Source organism: Trichoderma ghanense (assembly GCF_004382785.1).
Source record: "Trichoderma ghanense strain CCMA-1212 chromosome Unknown scaffold_4, whole genome shotgun sequence".
NCBI lineage: Eukaryota > Fungi > Ascomycota > Sordariomycetes > Hypocreales > Hypocreaceae > Trichoderma > Trichoderma ghanense.
Window position 1 is genome coordinate 513,371 of NW_027395667.1, and position 18,225 is coordinate 531,595.

At 55.0% G+C, this 18,225-nt stretch overlaps 8 protein-coding genes across 8 annotated transcripts; 3 read left to right on the forward strand and 5 right to left on the reverse strand.

Moving 5' to 3' along the window:
- Nucleotides 1-836: 836 nt before the first annotated feature.
- CCMA1212_004330 (uncharacterized protein) lies at nucleotides 837-2,455 on the reverse strand (the record flags this gene model as incomplete). The annotated part of the gene is made up of 3 exons (XM_073701638.1): nucleotides 837-1,320; nucleotides 1,396-2,113; nucleotides 2,221-2,455. The coding sequence occupies 3 exons, from the start codon at nucleotides 2,453-2,455 to the stop codon at nucleotides 837-839; spliced, it is 1,437 nt and encodes a 478-aa protein (XP_073559931.1).
- An 891-nt stretch (nucleotides 2,456-3,346) lies between these two features.
- Nucleotides 3,347-4,472, reverse strand: CCMA1212_004331 (Acetylesterase; the record flags this gene model as incomplete). The annotated part of the gene is made up of 2 exons (XM_073701639.1): nucleotides 3,347-3,449; nucleotides 3,547-4,472. The coding sequence occupies 2 exons, from the start codon at nucleotides 4,470-4,472 to the stop codon at nucleotides 3,347-3,349; spliced, it is 1,029 nt and encodes a 342-aa protein (XP_073559932.1).
- Nucleotides 4,473-5,245: 773 nt separating this feature from the next.
- Nucleotides 5,246-6,275, reverse strand: CCMA1212_004332 (Protein AIM2; the record flags this gene model as incomplete). The annotated part of the gene is made up of 3 exons (XM_073701640.1): nucleotides 5,246-5,765; nucleotides 5,905-5,920; nucleotides 6,038-6,275. 3 exons carry the CDS (start codon nucleotides 6,273-6,275, stop codon nucleotides 5,246-5,248), a joined length of 774 nt encoding a protein of 257 aa, XP_073559929.1.
- A 3,547-nt stretch (nucleotides 6,276-9,822) lies between these two features.
- On the forward strand, nucleotides 9,823-10,527 carry CCMA1212_004333 (uncharacterized protein; the record flags this gene model as incomplete). Its single annotated transcript, XM_073701641.1, has 1 exon — nucleotides 9,823-10,527. The coding sequence occupies one exon, from the start codon at nucleotides 9,823-9,825 to the stop codon at nucleotides 10,525-10,527; it is 705 nt and encodes a 234-aa protein (XP_073559930.1).
- A 501-nt stretch (nucleotides 10,528-11,028) lies between these two features.
- CCMA1212_004334 (uncharacterized protein) lies at nucleotides 11,029-12,040 on the reverse strand (the record flags this gene model as incomplete). Its single annotated transcript, XM_073701642.1, has 2 exons — nucleotides 11,029-11,447; nucleotides 11,521-12,040. The coding sequence occupies 2 exons, from the start codon at nucleotides 12,038-12,040 to the stop codon at nucleotides 11,029-11,031; spliced, it is 939 nt and encodes a 312-aa protein (XP_073559933.1).
- Nucleotides 12,041-13,306: 1,266 nt separating this feature from the next.
- Nucleotides 13,307-14,128, forward strand: CCMA1212_004335 (uncharacterized protein; the record flags this gene model as incomplete). Its single annotated transcript, XM_073701643.1, has 1 exon — nucleotides 13,307-14,128. The coding sequence occupies one exon, from the start codon at nucleotides 13,307-13,309 to the stop codon at nucleotides 14,126-14,128; it is 822 nt and encodes a 273-aa protein (XP_073559934.1).
- A 594-nt stretch (nucleotides 14,129-14,722) lies between these two features.
- Nucleotides 14,723-16,016, forward strand: CCMA1212_004337 (Histidinol-phosphate aminotransferase; the record flags this gene model as incomplete). The annotated part of the gene is made up of 2 exons (XM_073701644.1): nucleotides 14,723-14,796; nucleotides 14,852-16,016. 2 exons carry the CDS (start codon nucleotides 14,723-14,725, stop codon nucleotides 16,014-16,016), a joined length of 1,239 nt encoding a protein of 412 aa, XP_073559726.1.
- A 356-nt stretch (nucleotides 16,017-16,372) lies between these two features.
- On the reverse strand, nucleotides 16,373-17,847 carry CCMA1212_004338 (Mannan endo-1,6-alpha-mannosidase DCW1; the record flags this gene model as incomplete). Its single annotated transcript, XM_073701645.1, has 2 exons — nucleotides 16,373-17,703; nucleotides 17,763-17,847. 2 exons carry the CDS (start codon nucleotides 17,845-17,847, stop codon nucleotides 16,373-16,375), a joined length of 1,416 nt encoding a protein of 471 aa, XP_073559610.1.
- Between the last annotated feature and the right edge of the window lie 378 nt (nucleotides 17,848-18,225).

Sequence of the window (18,225 nt, forward strand, 5' to 3'; positions counted from 1 at the left end):
CTGCGTTCCTGAACATATCTGGAAAAGATCAGATGCCTTCGGAATCTACGTAAGTTCAAGTTCGACGGTTGAACTCATGTGGCACAGCCATGGGGGGGGCTCGCTTTCGCTTCTTCGGGCAAACCTGACATTGATTGGCTTCGCTTAAGCTTTCGGGTCTCTGAATTGATCCCTTTTTTTCTTAATTTGGCCAGAGAATGAGTCACTGCCTTAGACACGCAAGCCATCAGGTGGACGGCAGACAGGAGGACAAGCCGCAGAGGCGGTATGGCTGAATTAGGCTAAAAGTGCTCAGTAGGAGCCTCTTCAAGGCAATGGCGAGGGTACTCTTGTTAAGACCAGCTGAATCAGCAGCTCTCATCGATGTTGAGATTAGATATGTTCCTGTAGGATCCAGCTGTCTGGCAGCGAAGATCCAACCAACCACGCCATAGTAAAGCATCGTTTACGCACTCAACTATGATCGAATAATACACGATATAATGATTAGGTATATAGTAGTAGCTAATCTACACAAGTTCTTCGTTTATTGTATACCTCGTAAGTGTCGTGCTTTTCCAAGTAACGTCCTGGCCCGTTGCCCCTGATAAACAAAATAGAAACCAAAAGAAAAGGGGAAAAAAACCAAGGTGAGGGCACGAGAATACCGAGTGATATCATATAGCCAAGCCATCAAACCACGCCTCTAAGTAAACAGCTCGAAAAACGCCAATGGGAAATTTAGGAATCGCACGCCCGCTTTTCCTCTTCACGCACTGTCACCAACCATTCAACTGTCTCGTGACCTCAACACTCCCATGCACACCCTCGTCTGAACATCTCGAGACCTCGGTCCTCTACTGCATGGTCATACCGGGCTGTATGTTTTGCATGTTTTGCATGTTTTGCATGTTCTGCATATTCTGCATGTTTTGCATGTTCTGCATATTCTGCATGTTCATGGGCGGGCCGGGCATATTCTGCAGCTGGGGCGTCCTCTGGGCAGCCGGGCTGGCTTGTTGGCTGGGTACCATGGGGCCCATGGGCGGCTTCTGGCTGGGCATGCGGAAGGCGGGTTCTTTCTTGGGGTCGAATCCGGGGAAGACGGCTTGCAGCCGTCGGTACAGGTCCTGGATTGACTTGTACCGCTCTTCTCTGTCTGCTACAGTATCGATTGGGGTGGTCATGTTCTCGGCGCCGATGGGTGTCGCTCTCAGCTTGAGAGAGAGGTTGAGGGGCGGTGCGCTGAGATACGCTGGACACGGCGGTCCTTTGACATCGGGCTTTCTATCCGCCAGAGCGGCCATGTACGACAGATTTGCTTGTAATCGTCGCATGCAACTAAAGACAGGTTAGTCATCACTCTGAGATTTCTCGCCTTCTCCTGTAGCCAAAGAGAGCCAGGTTTAGACATACTGGAGATAGTCTTGCTGAAACAGATTCTCCTCCTCCGTAGGTTTCCTGTCTGGAACATTTCCATTCACGGCAGCGTGTTCCTTTTTGAGCTCCTGCTGCGTCGTCTGGATCTGGATGGACTCGTATAACAGCTCGTGGTTGATGTCCAGCAGCAGCGCGAACCGCTCTTTTTCCAGATTTTCTGTTGTCGGGCTCATCGGCGCGGCGGCTGTCGAGGGGGCAGCCATGCCGCCACTAATGTTGGAGGAGAAGGTCGGTGTCTGAGGCGTGGCCACGCCCATGGGCTGCTGGTGCTGGTTCGGGGGCGCCTGTCCCTGGCCCATGTGCTGAGGCGTCGAGAACTGAGGCTGTTGAGGAGGCATGATGTTCGTGGGCGTTCCTTGCGCCGTGCTCGGGGGTCTCTGGGGGGTCGACGCCTGGCCCATCATCTGGTTCGGCTGCTGGTGCTGCTGTTGCTGCGGCTGCTGCGGCTGCTGCTGAGGCATCTGCTGTTGTGGTTGAGGCTGCTGTTGCTGCTGCTGCTGCTGCTGCTGCTGCTGCTGTTGCTGCTGCATGCGCTGGATCATCTGGGCCTGCTGGGGCATGCCGGGCTGGCCCATGGGGAAGCCTTGCATGGCGGGATTCATCATGTAGTTGTTCGGGACGAAGCCTTGGGGGCCGACGCCCGCGGGGAGGACCTGGCCGTACGACGCGCCGGGGAACTGCTGCTGGTAGGCCACTGTGAGGTGCGTGAATGTTAGCAAACAAAGATGTCGAGCATATCTGCCCCTGTCGCGACATGACACCGCCTGCCGAGGGAGGACGAGGACGAGGACGAGGACGCACTCTGCTGGTTTGGCGCCATGCCGGGCATGCCCTGGGCCTGCATCATGGCGGCGCTGGCATCGGCCATCATGTGCGGATTCGCGCCGGGAAAGGCGCCGTGGGGAGCCATGCCGGCGAACTGCTGCTGGCGATTGACCATGAACTGCTGCCCCGGCTGCATTCCAGGCTGCGGCGCGCCGGCCGGGTTGGCAAAGTTGGGCGCGGCATTGCCAAAGCCGTAGTTGGCAGAGTACATGGCTGGCGAGGCTGGCGCTTGCGGACGTCGGGGGGGGGGGGGCGGTATTTTTCTCTTTCTTTCTTTTCTTTCTCGAGCTGATTTGTATCTTTTGCTGTTCGTTGCGATATATTCGGCGGAGTTCTGCTGTCTGGCGCTGGGAGGATCGCGATCGCGTGTGAGGGATGCAAAAGTGGCGAGACACGGGTTTTTTGGTGGTTGAACCGGGAGGCTAGCAGGCTGAGAAAGAAAGTTTGGAGATTGATGGGAGAGAGAAACAACACACTGGAACTGGTTTGGCAGCCAGCGCTTTTGGGTGACTGTTTAGCGGGTCGAGGCAGCGCCAAAGGGGGCCTAGTCGCCTCTCACCAGCTTGCGGAATGACGTGAGATGTCGAGAGTTGCGCCAGGCACAGGCACTCAAAAGGAAGGGGTCTTTTTTTTTTTCTTTTTTTTTTTTTTTCGATATTCTTGTGCGACCGTGTTTGTTTTCTTCGAGGGCGTAACGTAGGCTCTGTCTCAAGTATGAGTTGCTAGAGGTAGGGTGCAGGGACTCAAGGGCGGTTCTCCCTACAAGTGATGTCTCTGTAGATCGCCTGCTAACCTACAATTCGAGGGACGGGTTCTCAACGAGCATACAGATGCAGATTCAATTGTTTTTGCCTCGACGAATTTCAGTTGATATTTGTCTTCTCATTGTCTTGTCATTGAACCTTTTGTTACCAAATGACACAACCAGCATGAGTTGCAGACACACTCAGTCAACAGTCAGGCTTACCCCAGATCAACCCCCCAACCAACGTAATCGTCATCATCATGTTACTGTCCTCAGCCTCACGGCACTACAACTCTGAGTCCACGTGTACCCAGTTTCACATTGTTGATTTGACGAACAATTTCTCATTCGTGCTACTTAATGGTACGTGACTCCATACTTCGACCGTCCGCCAAGCAGACGGATGAACTCATCCGCCACATACTCGCACGTCCTCTCCGAAGGATGCACCTCGTCGTACCTAAACAAAACAGGCACACACAAGTCAGTCAAACAAACCTAACAATCATCACACGCCTCAAACCATCACTCGTCGAGCAAATGCAAAAGAAACTCACCACACAAAACTCGACTGCGCATTCGTCGACTGATAGCAGCCCCCATCGCCGCATCCCCTCCACGACCCCGTGACGTTCACCGGCTCCGTGTAATACCTCGTCGGATCTGCCCGCAAGTCCAGCAGCAGCGAGTGCACGTCCAAAAGACTCACCGTCGCCCCCGGCCAGCGCCTCTTGACCAGCAAGTTATACGGCGCCCCCGAGGCAAACATGGCGTTGGCGCTGCTCAGGTACTGCTCCATCCTGTCCTGCGTCTCCGTCGTGTTGTAAGTCGCCTTGTCGCCCCAGTACTCGTTGTTGCCCGTCCCGCCGTTGTCGACGGAGGCGTACATGGGCGAGAGCTGCAGCGGGAGGACGTTGAGCAGGACAAAGTGCCGTCCGCCGAGCCTGTACACGCCGTCAAAGGCCTTCCAGACGCACTCTACAAAGTCCGGGATCGTGGCCCCGCGGACCTGCTTGTCGCCCAGGAAGCCGTCGATGCCCAGGTCGTTGGTCCCGATCCACAGCGCGTACGCCGTGTTGTCCGGCCGCCGGTCCGGATACAGGCCCCGGTAGCCGAGATCCGTCTTGAACGCCGGCACCTCGTAGTCCAGGATGGACGGGAACGGCCCGTTGATGTTGCTGAGGAAGTGCTGCGTGACGCCGTCGGAGCACATGCCGCCGGCCACGGCGTAGTCGTAGAGCTTGGCCCCCGTCTTCTGGGCTACGAGCCGCGGCCAGGCGTAGCCGCCTACCGAGGTTGCGTTGTTGACGGGCAGCAGCTCGCCGGGGGGAGGCAGGGCGTTGTGGCTGAAGATGTAGTTGAGTCGGCCTTCGTCTGTATAGCTGTCGCCAAAGGTGACGAGGTTGCTCAGCTTGCGGAGGCCGGGGGTGCTGGCTGCGGCGGCAGCGGCGGCGGCGGCGGCGTATAGGAGAAGAGGAAGCATCTTGATTTATATGTGAGCTGTCGGTCTGCTCCTCTAGACTCGGATCGTCAACGGAGACATTTCCATGGCAGCGGACGGGGTGGCATTTATCATCATCAGTTCATCTGAGAGCGTCCTTGCAATATGCACAATTACTCGGACAATTGCCATCATCAACCGACGGCATTGATGGGCCACTACATGTATACGGGTCCATCGATCGCGGGGAAGTGGTATCCCCGGCCCTTATATGCCGACATCTCCAGATCCATGATCCAGGGTCTTCCCCGCATTATCGCCATTGCGATGGAGACTGCTGCAAGAAAGACATCACATGTCCATTTACAGGACCACGCATCATCGATTTTTACCGTCGGCTGCTGTTGTTGCAGTGGTTATTCCAGATTTCCGATAATGTGTGGATGGAGTCTTCTAGATTTGCCCAGCCCTATGAAGCCCGAATGATATGCCGAAAATACTTCATTGGATAGTATTGGGTTGGGGAGTGCGCCATTTCTATAAGTCAGTCATCACAAGGTACAGTTGTAATGCAGCCAAGCGCGTCCTTCACCTGGTTGCTAAGAATACCCAGAAGGGAGTCTTTTACGAAAGGAGCTCACGTTATGACCCATCATGTCATCCTTGAACGGCTTCTCCCAAGTCCACCCCCGATACAAGTTCACGTCTGCAAGGTCCATAACTGAGAGGACACGGGGATGGGATATGAACTTCTCCTTCACCCTTCAACCAAACTCAGACCAACCGTAAGCGATGCCAGTACATACCTCCAATCATCACGAAGCACTGCCAAAGTGAGCAGCAAACCACTTGACGCACTGCTCAGCCGCCTCATCCGCCTGCCTCGTCGACTGCGGAAACTTCTGATCCGCCCTAACACAGAAGCCATGTCCCGCCTCCGGATAAACAACCACCTCTCCACGAGCAGACTCCTCCTTCGCCTCGACAATCTTCCGAATGCGTTCGGCCTGTTCCACCGAAAGGTAGGCATCATGTTCACCCATGGCGAACGCTACAGGCAGCTTCAGCTTCTCGATATCGCTGGGAATACTGAGCAGACTCGGATGGCCCGCGAAGCCCGCGTCAATCAACGGCCTCCCGTCGACTGTGTCGCCGCGAGCCAGAAGAATGACTTGCTTGCCGCCCCAGCAGAAGCCCGCGGCACCGACGGGTAGGGAGGAGCCTTCTTCTTTGCGGAGCTGTTCGAAGAAGCCTTTGACGCGGGGCCATGCCCTGCTTGGCCAGTTGTAGGTGATGAAGGGAACCATGGCACATATGATGCGGAACACATGGCGGCTGTAAAGTCACGGCGATTCTTGGTTAGCCAACTCCGTCTTCCTAGTTGGGCAGCGTTATGTCAGAGATTGATGATACTTGCATTTTGGTAAAGATTCCGACGGGTGAGGATACAATTTTCGAGCTCTCAAGCATGTACAACGGCGCGGCCCGACCTGCATCAATCAGCTTCCCGTCTCCCACATCAAACGCTGGCATCGAATCACTGAGATAGGATGAATTTCGCATGACCCCATCCCGTCTACACATAAGATTATGTATCATCAACTTACCATTCATGAAATCGGGCGCATACACCTTGAACCCGCCCAAATCGGCATACTGATCAGCAAGCAGCCTGACATTGACAAACGCCCAGCCAAAGGCATCCGGGAGCACCACGACGATGCCCTTCGGAGGCTGTCCGTTGGGTGGCTCGACGACGTATGTTTCCAGGCCGTAGGCGTGGGTGACGCTGCCGCGGGGTTCGCCTTCGTGGACGGAGCCGCGGAAGCAGTCTGGGCATGACATTTCTGCTGGAATTCACTTGCTGAGACTTTGAGAGGAGAGATGTAGATGGAGTTGGATAGGTTGTTTGAGTGAAGCTGAAGCTCGGGAGGAGGGGGGGATCACATGCACGGAGTTAAGGCGAGTAATGTCCGTCTCGGTGAAGAGCAGAAGGCATTGCAGCGATTTGCTTGTTTTTCCTCATAGCGCATTTTCAAACCAAGGACATTATTAGACACGAGCGTTTGCTTGATTGGATATGTGGCGTGTAAATGTAATTATGTCCTAGGCACCTAGTAGTCTAGTAAGAGCTCGGATTTGAAGTCCAGCTTACATACAAAGAACCAACACAGCGCCCATCCGCAACCAGGCACCTACCCTGCACCTCGAGCGCAATCAGGGGCGCATATACACAATCCGTAGGTCAATCGCCAAGAACACTTGCTGAATGGTACATGTATCATGGGGTCAGAAGAGACGTCCAAGGAAGAGCCCGGCGGGGAAATGGTACTCTGATGGCTTGACACGGATTCACCGCTGAGACAATCGTTCCATTGGAGCAAGCTGCAGGAAAATCTACAGGCGCCTCTGGAAAGGGTCATTCACGAGGTAACGCTCAAAAGTACACATCTCTCACACTCTGCTAATTGCTGTTTATAGGGCTTGATTGATAGGGTGAGAATGCAGTTGATGACATTCGGTTATTGCCCTTGGTCTTTCATCGAGGCAAGCTCCTTGCTCGTGTCTCTACGCCAGAGGATCGACTCGACAGCATTAAGCATAATTAGAAGCGTAACCGTCCATGTCTTCACCCACTGATCCGCAGGTAACGTTTGTTGAAACAGGCAGTCCATAGATGAATGGGCAGCTTCAAGAAGCCACTACCTAAGGATCAATCACTTCTTCCAGCCCGAGAGTGGCAATGAGACGCTCTCACAGAGAGCAACACTACATGTATATGATAGCAACACGGTGCAACCGCATTGCCATGCAAACCATACAGACACACCTGCATCTCCGCCAAGCTACAAAACGTCACATAGAGAACTAAGCTTCTTCCACAAGGTCCCTGATCAGACGAGCTCGCTGTATTACGTACATAGCAGGACTTATGATGTACTGACTGCCAACTTGGGGGGATGGTCGGTTACATGGGCTGAGGATGGTGTCAAGGGGTTATATTAGAGTTAACGTTACTACACTGCTTCAACGAGTAAACATGGAGCCTTGGTGAACTGATGAGATGTACAAACTTACTGAAGGCCTCGGGAGACGTCGGGTCTCGAGCCTCTTGGCGCAGTTGCAGGATCCAAGCTGAAGGCTCGGGCTGCATCTGAATCAAGCTACCACGACGTCCGGAATAGGCAGGCCAAGACAGAACGACACACACGGCAGATAAGGTGCTTTATATTATCTTCTAGCTTAAATCAGGAAGGTTATGGAATGAAATAAAGCACCAGCCTCACAAACTGACGGTTTCTCGTGCCTTTGTTCGATATCAGATGCTTGAACGCCTGCGTGAGTTCTGATTACAGAATCGGGGCGCTGCTCAACCTCACTTCGTTTGCGTTGAAGAAAAAAGACAAGATGAGCAGCTAGATAGACATGTACAATTTGAATGGGCATTAGAGAGCTTTAGAGCATTTGAAGAGAGTCTAATAAAGGGCAATCTCGTACAGAAATTTGCAATCTAGAACAAACAAAATGGAGTCACAATTCCAGCATATGCAGCAGCAGCAGTGGCGTGTATGCAGGGCATTATTATATCTCAGATCAGGTCCCATGGCTTTGCAACGGGAGGCCTCTAGCCTAAATATTAAAGAGATGGTAACATTCATCTCTGTTTGGGACCATGTGTGTTCGAGCGTACATGCGAACTAGTGGAGTGATGGATGGTGAGAACCCAGAGGTAAACGCGTCCATGCAGCCAATGCCAAAGTGACGATGGCTTCATCTCCCATTCCACCTTGGTAGCTGTTTACAGAGCACGCCCACCTTGTCGGATCTATTTCATACGGTAACTAAAATGCCCAGATCATCCTGTATAAGAAGACAAAGAAATAAGACAAGAAAGAATGAAAAAAGAAGTGAAATAAAAAAGCAAAAAGGCGGGACCGCCGTCGGTTATCGAAGCGATGCCTTCATCGGCCGCCCAACCTCCAGCACCATGTTGCTTCGATGAACCGTTTGACCTACCGTTCGGCTGCCCGCCTTCCGATCAACAGAGCCGGACTTTTGGTATATATCCCTTAGGGATGTGTGTGTGTGTGAGTTGGTGTTTGCATGGGGCTGGCTGGCAGGTGGTGGCAGGTGGTAGGCAGGCCAGGTCGAATGAGTGCCTGACGGGCGTCGGCCCGAAGGCTGGCTGGCATTCCTGGCAGAGAATGGCCCTTTGTCTGAGTGAGGTCTGGGAAAAGGGTGGGCTCTGAGACTTGGGAACTAGAGATTGGGAAAATACCTGTTCAACCAATTCTATCAGCTGATGGAGATGCTCTGGCAAGAGTGTGCAATATCATCGAGGCAACGCATCGGGGTATGCGTGAAGATGTGCCCTGAAATGCACATGAATACGGCAGATGGAGCCTTGAAGGATTCACTGGTAACGTCTCTCTCTCTATTTCAAACTGAACAGTGTGTCGTTATGGATCCATCTCCATCCATATCTTCGGACAGTCGCTTGTTGCGATTTGACTCGGCCGCCTTGGCATTGGCATTCATTTTGTATCCCACTTGGTAGAATTTCGATTTGGAGCATCAATAATATCCTAGTTTTGGTCACTCATTGACCCTGTTAGGGTAACAATAGATCCAGTTCACAAGGTCAGACTAGGGATCAAACAAGGGAGAGCGTTTCTTGTCTCAGACGCACGTGGCCTCCCCTTGTGCTGGAACTCGCGAGTTTGTCTCTTATCGAGATGTACGGAGTATTTTCCGGCGCAGCGTTTGTTTAGGTGGCTGGGCTCAGACAGCCTCGGAAATTCTGGCTTCATCAATGGTTGATGGATCTGCGTCAAGTTCCCGGCCAGCAGCTAGCATGGTGCCGTTTGCAGGCTGGTCGACCCTTCACCGGTTCAGGGTGATTCTTCGTCCATCTTGGCCGTGATATGCGTCTGGTGACATTCGCGAGGCCGTCCGATATGGATGACTCCATAATACCGTACATGAGTGTCCATCAAACGTGGCATCAAACGCCAAGAAAGGTGTGCGGTGATATCTGGACGCACCCTTCTTGAGAGTGTGAAAAGTGCCATGCCAAGTGTGCAAGGTTGTTGTCTCTGGCTATTCCTGGAGTAATACCATCCAAAAGAGCATCAACAGCATGCCTGCACCCCTGTCAGGGCTGGAGAACGATGGTCTTGCTATGAAAGATGGATATTTAAGGAAAGAGTGTCTCGCTCAGCTACCTCATTTCTCTCATCATAACAGCACCACAACCTCAACGACACTCCCTTACAGCTCACTCCAGCTCTCATTCAACACTCCTAACCAGCTTCCACACATGACCTATCGACGCTCCTCACCAACTCACCTACTATAAACTACAATATCAGCAAAAAAAAGCACCATTAAAATGAAGCTCCTACACATCGCCTCCCTCCTCAGCCTCGTCGCCGCAGCCCAAGCCCACATGGAAGTCTCCTGGCCCCCCGTCTTCCGCTCAAAGTTCAACCCCCGCGTCCCCGGCAGCCTCATCGACTACGACATGACGACGCCCCTCAAGGCCGACGGCTCCAACTACCCCTGCAAGGGCTACAACGTCGACGCCGGCACGCCCGAGGGCAGCCCCGGCGTCGTCTGGCGCGCCGGCGGCACCTACAACCTCACCGTCGCGGGATCGGCCACCCATAGCGGCGGCAGCTGCCAGGCCTCGCTGTCCTACGACCGCGGCCGCACCTGGGTTGTCGTGCACTCCTGGATCGGCGGCTGCCCTCTCACGCCGACCTGGGACTTTACCTTGCCCAACGACACGCCCCCTGGCGAGGCCCTCTTTGCCTGGACCTGGTTCAACAAGATTGGGAACCGGGAGATGTACATGAACTGCGGTGCCGTCACCATCAGGGCTTCTGGGTATGCTGCTCGTAGCCCTGCCGATTCGATTTACAACCGGCCTGCTCAGTTTGTTGCCAATGTCAACAATGGGTGCTCTACTCTCGAGGGCGCCGATGTTCTCTTTCCTAAGCCTGGTCCTGATACCGACTATGATTCTGATGGGACTGCTGCCCCTGTTGGCAATTGCGGCGCTTCTGGCAGGCGCACTCGTCCTAGCCGGGCTTGAATGGTGTTTTGTGGATGAGAATTGCCGTCTGCAATGACGAGGTGGAAAGAGTTTGAGATGAGCGACCATGAAGGAGCTGGGTCAAAATACATGAACGAAGCATGAATCGATGATCGAGGAGAGTATACACCACCTTGTGCTTTTTCTCTCCTCTATCTCTTTTCTTCAGAATTCCTCCTTTTTATTCAGATGAATCAGTCCTCGAGTATAGATTGTATATATCATTATCAACTCAAATGCACTATATTGCCATGAATATCATATCTCAGGACCCTTGGACAGAACCCAGTATAACCCATAGACCTTGACCAACAAGAATCCCAGACAAAACAACACCGGCGCATCGTCAAATCGTACCAATAACTTGAAATACATAAACGGGGTATAAAAGCAATCGTAATGCTGGACGTCGTCGCCCGCAATCATTTGCCATCATTTCGAACAACAACCAGGGGAAGCGATTCATGCTGGCTCCTATACGACCACACCCACCCCTTATTCTCATGCGGACAAGGCAAATTCTTGCCATCCTCTGCAGCCCCTCTTCGTCAGCGCAATGTCCTCAATCAGATGATAAACCAAGGGGCAAAACTCACCAAACTCGGCATCCGACAAACTATCCTCATCCTCAGCCATAGCCATGGCCGCCTTGCCAATCCCGTAAAACACGCTCAGCAGCTGCGCAATCGCTATAAAAAAAGGCATAAACTGCCCCGGCGCGACAAGGCTGTGGACGCCCGAGATGTTGTTCCATTTGAGCGCCATCTCGACGTAGACGATGGCGCCAATGTTGACGAGGAAGTCGAGCGGGCCGTAGCCCATGGGGTTGTCTTCTTCTTCCTTGGAGCCGCGGCCGCCTGTTTCGCCGCGGAAGCGGCGGACGAAGTTGGCGGCGCGGACAAAGGTGAAGAGGATGATGGCTGCATGTAGATCGTGTAAGTCGTTGTTGTAAGTCCTGGGTAAGGGATAGGGGAGGGAAATGGAAAGACTCACCTCCAAGATAAAAGAGCACAGACACGACGCCGCCGATGATGGCAAACACGGATCCGACCTTGTTCAGAGTCCGGAACCAATGCCATATGCTCACCTTTGCAAAGAAAAACGCCTTATCGTCATGGCACGCCCGCGGCAGCGTATCCATGCCATGCCACCAGTACCACGCAAACAGGGCAATGAGGCCCGCGACCTCGACCATGTAGATGAGGGCCGTCGTCTGGCCCTTCCAATAGGGCACGCGGCAGACGCCGACCTGGGCGAGCAGCAGGGTGAGGATGGGGAAGACCTCGACGGGCTGGATGTCGGCGGCGGCGCGCAGGAGGCGGACGAGGACGACGCCGGTGGCGAGGACGAAGATGATTGTGCCCTGGCCGAGCGTGTCCTCGGTCTGCAGGACGGCGGAGGCGAGGCCCGAGAGCTGGACGGTGATCATCTGGATGTAGATGCCGATGCGGATGCCCAGGCCGTAGAGGTCGGGGTTGCCCGTGACGGGGCAGGTGAGGGTTGTTGAGTTCATGGTGGCCTTGTTGGAGCTGTTGGGCGAAGAGATGGGATGAGATGAGACTGGATGGAAGAGGAGGTTGAACTGGGGAGTATCCGGTTGAAGAAATCGTCACGTAAAGCTGTGCGTGCAGGGATATAAGACAAGAACATCCAACACATCCATACAGCACATCGCCAACAGCGACCACAGCCACACAGTCTCGACCGGGATGGGATGGGATGCACGCAGCTTCAGGCCTGTGGGACATGGGATCTGCACTGCAAAACCCCAAGGCAACCCCAGAGGCTGCCTCTTTTTTTCTCATTTTCAGCCTCAATCTTTCTCAGCCCTCATCACACCCCCCTGTCTGTTTCCCCTCCCCCTCCCCATCTTCCACGTCTCTCTGCCTTTCAGCTGCTGGGGCTAAAGGCATCACATGCGAGACATGATAAGGACAGACCAGAGCACATACAAGCACTTGCTCAAGCATGTACTAGACAGCATCGTTGCAGAACAAGAGAGCCCAGAACCAGCTGTGAGAACCGTCTTAGCGCCCCTCTGGATCGCCTCTCCGCTACCCCTGTCGACATGGACAGAATCCCGTCCTGGGTCTGCCTCGCACAACGCCATGATTGGCTGCTGTTGCGGGACTATTTCTCTTGTGGCCCAGGGCGGTTCGGGCCCTGCCTTGTGAGCATTGGTTCGTCCTTTTTGGGTTCTGCCTGTGCCCGATGTCTCACAGAAAGCAGTGCATAGTAATACCACCACTATACAGATGAGGCGATGGCTGTGGAATAGTTGATCGTTAGCTGCTGGGGCTGAAGATGGGAACGGGAACCTAACCCACTCACCCTTGTGACCACCTGACGATGGCTACCTACATGCTGCATATAGTGCTGTACAAGACCTGTGCAAGTATGTCGTGGTGGTTTATTGGTGAGGCGGAATGGGCTGCCCAGGCGAGGCTTGCTGTGTCTTGCCTTGGGGGGAGGTGCATGAGCACTGCCACCACCCATGTCGAGGGGACGATGTCCGATGGCTACTGTTGTGCCGGGGGGGTTGTGGGATTGCTCACATATGTAGCGGCAGGGGGCCCGCAACTGAATCGAGGCCGCTTTTCTGTCCACAGATCATGAACGTGGTCGATAGATGATGCTTGGCAGGTCTTTGATCCATTCTCTTTCTTGATCTGTTATTCTCTGAGCCAGAGAGCGAGAGAGCGTCTTCATCAGTTGCTGACTCTCTCTCTCTCTCTTCCTTTGTCTTCTTCAAACCCCTGATCGACTCACTCATCTCAACATGAACTCAACCATCGCCACATCCCAATGCCCCCCCGGCAACTCCGACCTCTACGGCATCGGCGTCCGCGTCGGCCTCTACGCCCAATGGACCGCCACCCTGCTCGCGACGCTCTTCGAGCCCCGGACGGAAAGCACCTACCGCATCGCCAACCTCATCATCCAGACGTCCATCTTCCTCGGCCTCTGCACCCAGTCTCGCCCGGGCGACTCCCTCGTCGGCGCCGTCATCACGCAGTACCTGCTCTTCGGCTCGCTGTCCAGCCTCACCGGCGACGGCATCAGCCACTTTAGCCACTTCTCCGGCATCTTCCGCGTCGTCTTCTACACGGCCGTCTCCTCGTACGGGTGCTGGTTCTGGTTCCGCGGCGTCGACGCCATGTACGTCGCTGACTGTCCGGACATTGCCTTCTTCGGGAGGGTGAGTCTGCACGGCTGGTTCCGCACGCTGGGCAAGGTGCTGTCTGTGCTGGGCATCGTCTTGTGCGTCGCTTCGCTCGTCTTCAGCGTGTGGGCGACGGGGACGAGGTTCAGCCGCGGCTTTCGCGAGGGCTTCAAGCGGAGGGAGAGGGTGCGGCCAAGGGTCGAGCTGGCGCTGCTGGTGCTGTCGATGGCGCTGATTGGCATGTCGATTTATCTGGTCGAGCATCTGATTGCGGTGAATGACGTCCAGGAGGTGGGCATTGACGAGATTGGGAGCGTTGGGCAGTTGATTCCGCTGCTGGCGGGAGGGCTGGCGTGCGGACTGACGCTGTGGAGGGTTGTGGTGCACCGGCTGTTTCTGCGGCCGAGGTGCTGGTTTCTGTTTGGATATCACTTGTAGGGAATGCGTTTTATTTGTTTGGATGGGTTATACGGATCATTTGATTTGGTTCCAGACTCTCTGTTGGTTTCGGCTTGTTTCGAGGACGACTTATATGGGACTTCTCGGTATGGTTATATGGTTGGCTTGTACGGGGATATGCCTCATTTACGGGATGAAAGATTTCCCTTTAGAACGATACCAGCGCATTGATCTGTTTATTTCTCTCCTGTTTCTCCTTTTCATATCTACATCATATAGTCATATAGACTGGTTCGAGTAATGACTCAACATCCTCATTCTCCCCAATATTCTTCACTCCGGCCCTCCATCCGGGTTCCCTTCCACCGCCCCACAAAAGCCCGCCGCCCAAAAAAGCAACCTCTGCCAAACCTCCGGCCTCGGGGCTTATCGTCGTTATCGCTGCGGGATTGATTCATACCGTTGACTCTTTTTTCCACCTTGGACGCATTCAGTCTTTCAGCTCTGTCTCCCTTTTCTCCATACGCCTTCTCTCCTTTATCTTCCCTCACCTCCTCTTCCCTCTTCCTTCCCACAACCTCACAAACTTCTAGAGTCATTCAATAGGAGAAACTTCTCCAGAGAAGACGCACAATGTCTCCCTTCAACCTCGAAACCTGCGCCCGCCCCAACATCCTCGCCCTGCAACCCTACCGTTGCGCCCGAGAGTCAGTTCTCCCAAACACTCCTCTTCATCTCATTAGCTAACAATACTTCAAACAGCGACTACAAAGACGACGGCACAAACATCCTTCTCGACGCAAACGAAAACGCCTACGGCCCATCCCTCTCCACCTCCGCCATCGCCGCAATCACCTCCTCCTCCTCCTCCTCCTCCTCCTCCAACGATGACGCCCTCAAAATCGACCCCCTCGGCCTGCACAGATACCCAGACCCCCACCAGCACGACCTCAAGCAGCTCCTCTGCTCCCTCCGTAACACCCACGCGCACACCCCCAAGCAGCTCACCCCAGCCAACCTCTTCGTCGGCGTCGGCAGCGACGAGGCCATCGACGCCCTCCTGCGCTGCTTCTGCGTCCCCGGCAAGGACCGCATCCTGACCTGCCCCCCGACATACGGCATGTACGCCGTCTCCGCGCAGGTCAACGACGTCGCCATCGTCAAAGTCCCGCTCCTCCCCGCGCCGACCTTCGCCCTCGACGTCCCCGCCATCTCCGCCGCCCTCGACGCCGACCCGTCCATCAAGCTGCTCTACCTCTGCTCCCCCGGCAACCCCACCGGCTCGCTGCTCGCAAAGTCCGACGTCGTCGCCCTGCTCAACCACCCCTCCTGGAACGGCGTCCTCGTCCTCGATGAGGCCTACATCGACTTCGCCCCGGAAGACGCCTCCCTCGCCGAGCTCGTCGCAGAGTACCCCAACCTCGTCGTCATGCAGACCCTCTCCAAGGCCTTCGGCATGGCCGGCATCCGCCTCGGCGCCGCCTTCGCCCCCGAACCCATCGCAGCGCTGCTCAACAGCCTCAAGGCCCCCTACAACATCTCCAGCCCGACCAGCGCCCTCGCCTCCGCCGCCCTGAGCCCCGCGGGTCTCGCCGTCATGCGCGCAAACAGGGACAAGCTGCTCGCCCAGCGCGATCGCCTCATCCGCGAGTTGCCGGCCGTTGACGGCGTGGGCAGGCTTCGCGGCGGCACGGAGAGCAATTTCTTGCTGTATGAGATGCTGGACAAGGACGGCAAGCCGGATAACGCGGTGGCGCTGGCAGTGTACGAGAGGCTGGCGGAGACAAAGGGCGTCGTCGTGCGCTTCAGGGGTAAGGAGCACGGGTGCTTGGGCTGCTTGAGGATTACGGTGGGCACGGAGGAGGAGGTTACCCGGTTTTTGGAGGCGTTGAAGAAGACGTTGGCTGAAGTAAGGGGGAGTGCTTAGATGATGGACCTAAAATGAGGATCGAGAGGTTGGGATGGAAGCAATGCATAGAGGTTTGCCTACCCATTTGGATATCATGGTTGGCGAGGTGGGTATGAACGCCATCTTAGAAAATAGAAAAAAAAGTAGATTTGAATAGAAAGCGTATACATCTATCCGCCCAAAAGCAGCCTCGTCTATTCTATCACAGAGCCGCAGCACTCTATATCTAACAATCATCACCAGCCGCGCTCATTATAACTTACACATTATACAAGAATGAATCAGAATCAGGAAAAGGAGAATCTAGATGCAATGAGGGAAAGCAAGGCTTGCAGCCGATAAAAGGACCTAGCACAAGGTCAGTCACTATCCCTTCAAATAGCCACCATCCATCCCAATCCCAAAACCACCAAAGACCCCAATCCCACATCCAGCATCCTCCCCGCCGCATTCTCCGTCGGCTGCGCCTCGCTCACATTCCCCCTCTTCGCCGTCGTCTGCTGCGACGCATTCGTAGGCAAATCCTTTCCGCCGCCGCCGATGGCGCTCCAGTCAACGTCCCGCACAACCTTGATGTCCTTGGCCTCGAGGGGGGGAGCCGCCTCGCTAATCAGCAGGCCCTGAATCGCCTCCAGCGCACACATCTGTTGTCCGAACCCGGGAATGCCGTCAAACTTGCCCACGTACCACTTCTGGCCACAGGCGCGGCCGGTCGACCCTCCCGTGCAGGTGCCCGCCGCGGCTTTGGCGCTGGTGACGAGCAGGCTCTCGACTTTGCTGCGCAGAGAGGGCACCATCTGCGTTGCCTGCCACATGAAGCGCGCCAGGTAGCCCTTGAACGTCGTCTGGTCCGCGTTGCACCTCTCCACCGTCTCGCACGCCTCGTACATAGCCGTGGCGTCCACGTTGGGCGGGTGAAAGAACCAGACGGCACCGTCCAGCAGCTTCTCGGCCCGCTCTTTCCACTCCGGCTTGCCCGTGTAGTTGGCCATGACGGCCGCCCCGTGCAGGTAGATGCCGCTGGTGTACGTGAACGAGGCCGGGTTCGTCTTGGTGCAGTTGGTGTCGATGCCCGCGCCGTCGTAGACGTGGAACCAGTCGGGGTCGATGAAGCCAATGTCCATGGACCAGTCCCAGACCTTCTCCGCCCACTCGAGATACGTGTCGTTGCCAGTGGCCCGCGCCATGCGCGCCGCAATCTGGAAGAAGCCGCCGTTGCTAACGCTGTTCTTGTACGTCATGCCGTTGGGGTTGGACTCGTAAATCTGCCACAGGAGACCGCCGCCGCAGTGCTGCGTGTTCCAGCGGCTTGCGAGCTGGTTGAAGACGTTAGCTCCCAGGTCCAGCCACGACGGCAGCGAACGGTCCGGCTGCGGAAAGTTGCGCTCAGCCGCGGCGATGGCAGCCGCGCCCCAGAAGAAGAGGTCGTCGTTGCCCTCCTCAAAGGCGTGCTCCGCCGGCATGTAGGCGTTCTCTGTTCCAAGATTCGTCGGCGCCAGCAGAGCCTGGATCACCACGTCGTTGTATGACGGGTCCCCGGTGAGGTGATAGTAGTCCAGCATCGCGCCCCAGAGCGCGCCGGCCGTCCACCAGTAGTACGGATCCTGGAGGTCCCCCATGTTTATGGAGTCCGCCGAGGAGAGGTTGCCCTTGTAGTAGGACATGGTGTCGAATGCAAGAGTGGCCGCGACATTTCGGACCGACGCTGTTGTGAGTTTGGTGTTAGTCCATTCGCCGTCTTACACGAGTTGAAGCTATACTCACATAGACTCTTGACATCCAGGGAGACGGGAGCCGTAATGACGGAGCTCCCAGCCGCAGCGATGTTCAGGCTCTTGAAGAACTTCATGCTGCTCTTGTTTTTGTGCACGGCAAAAGAGTGTAGCGGAATCGATCGATATCGTGTCCAGCACTAGTCGTCCGTTTCAAAGCCGGGGCCAAGTGTATCAATGCAAGAAGTTTGAAGAAACAAAAGATCAATCTTCAACCTGGAAGACTGAATAAAAAGGCCCAAGAAGAGAAGAGAAAATAAAGAAGAGGAAGAAGAAAAAAACACGACCAGACCGTGCGGCAAACAATAGGGTTGAAAAAAGACCGGATGAATGCAGGTCGTAAGTCGCTCAACAATAAGAGGGGGTCAATACTCAATCGTCGCCACCTCACAATAGGGAACGGGAAAACAGGGACAAGGACCAACAAGGATAGGCCGATTGAAAGAGTGGAGAGA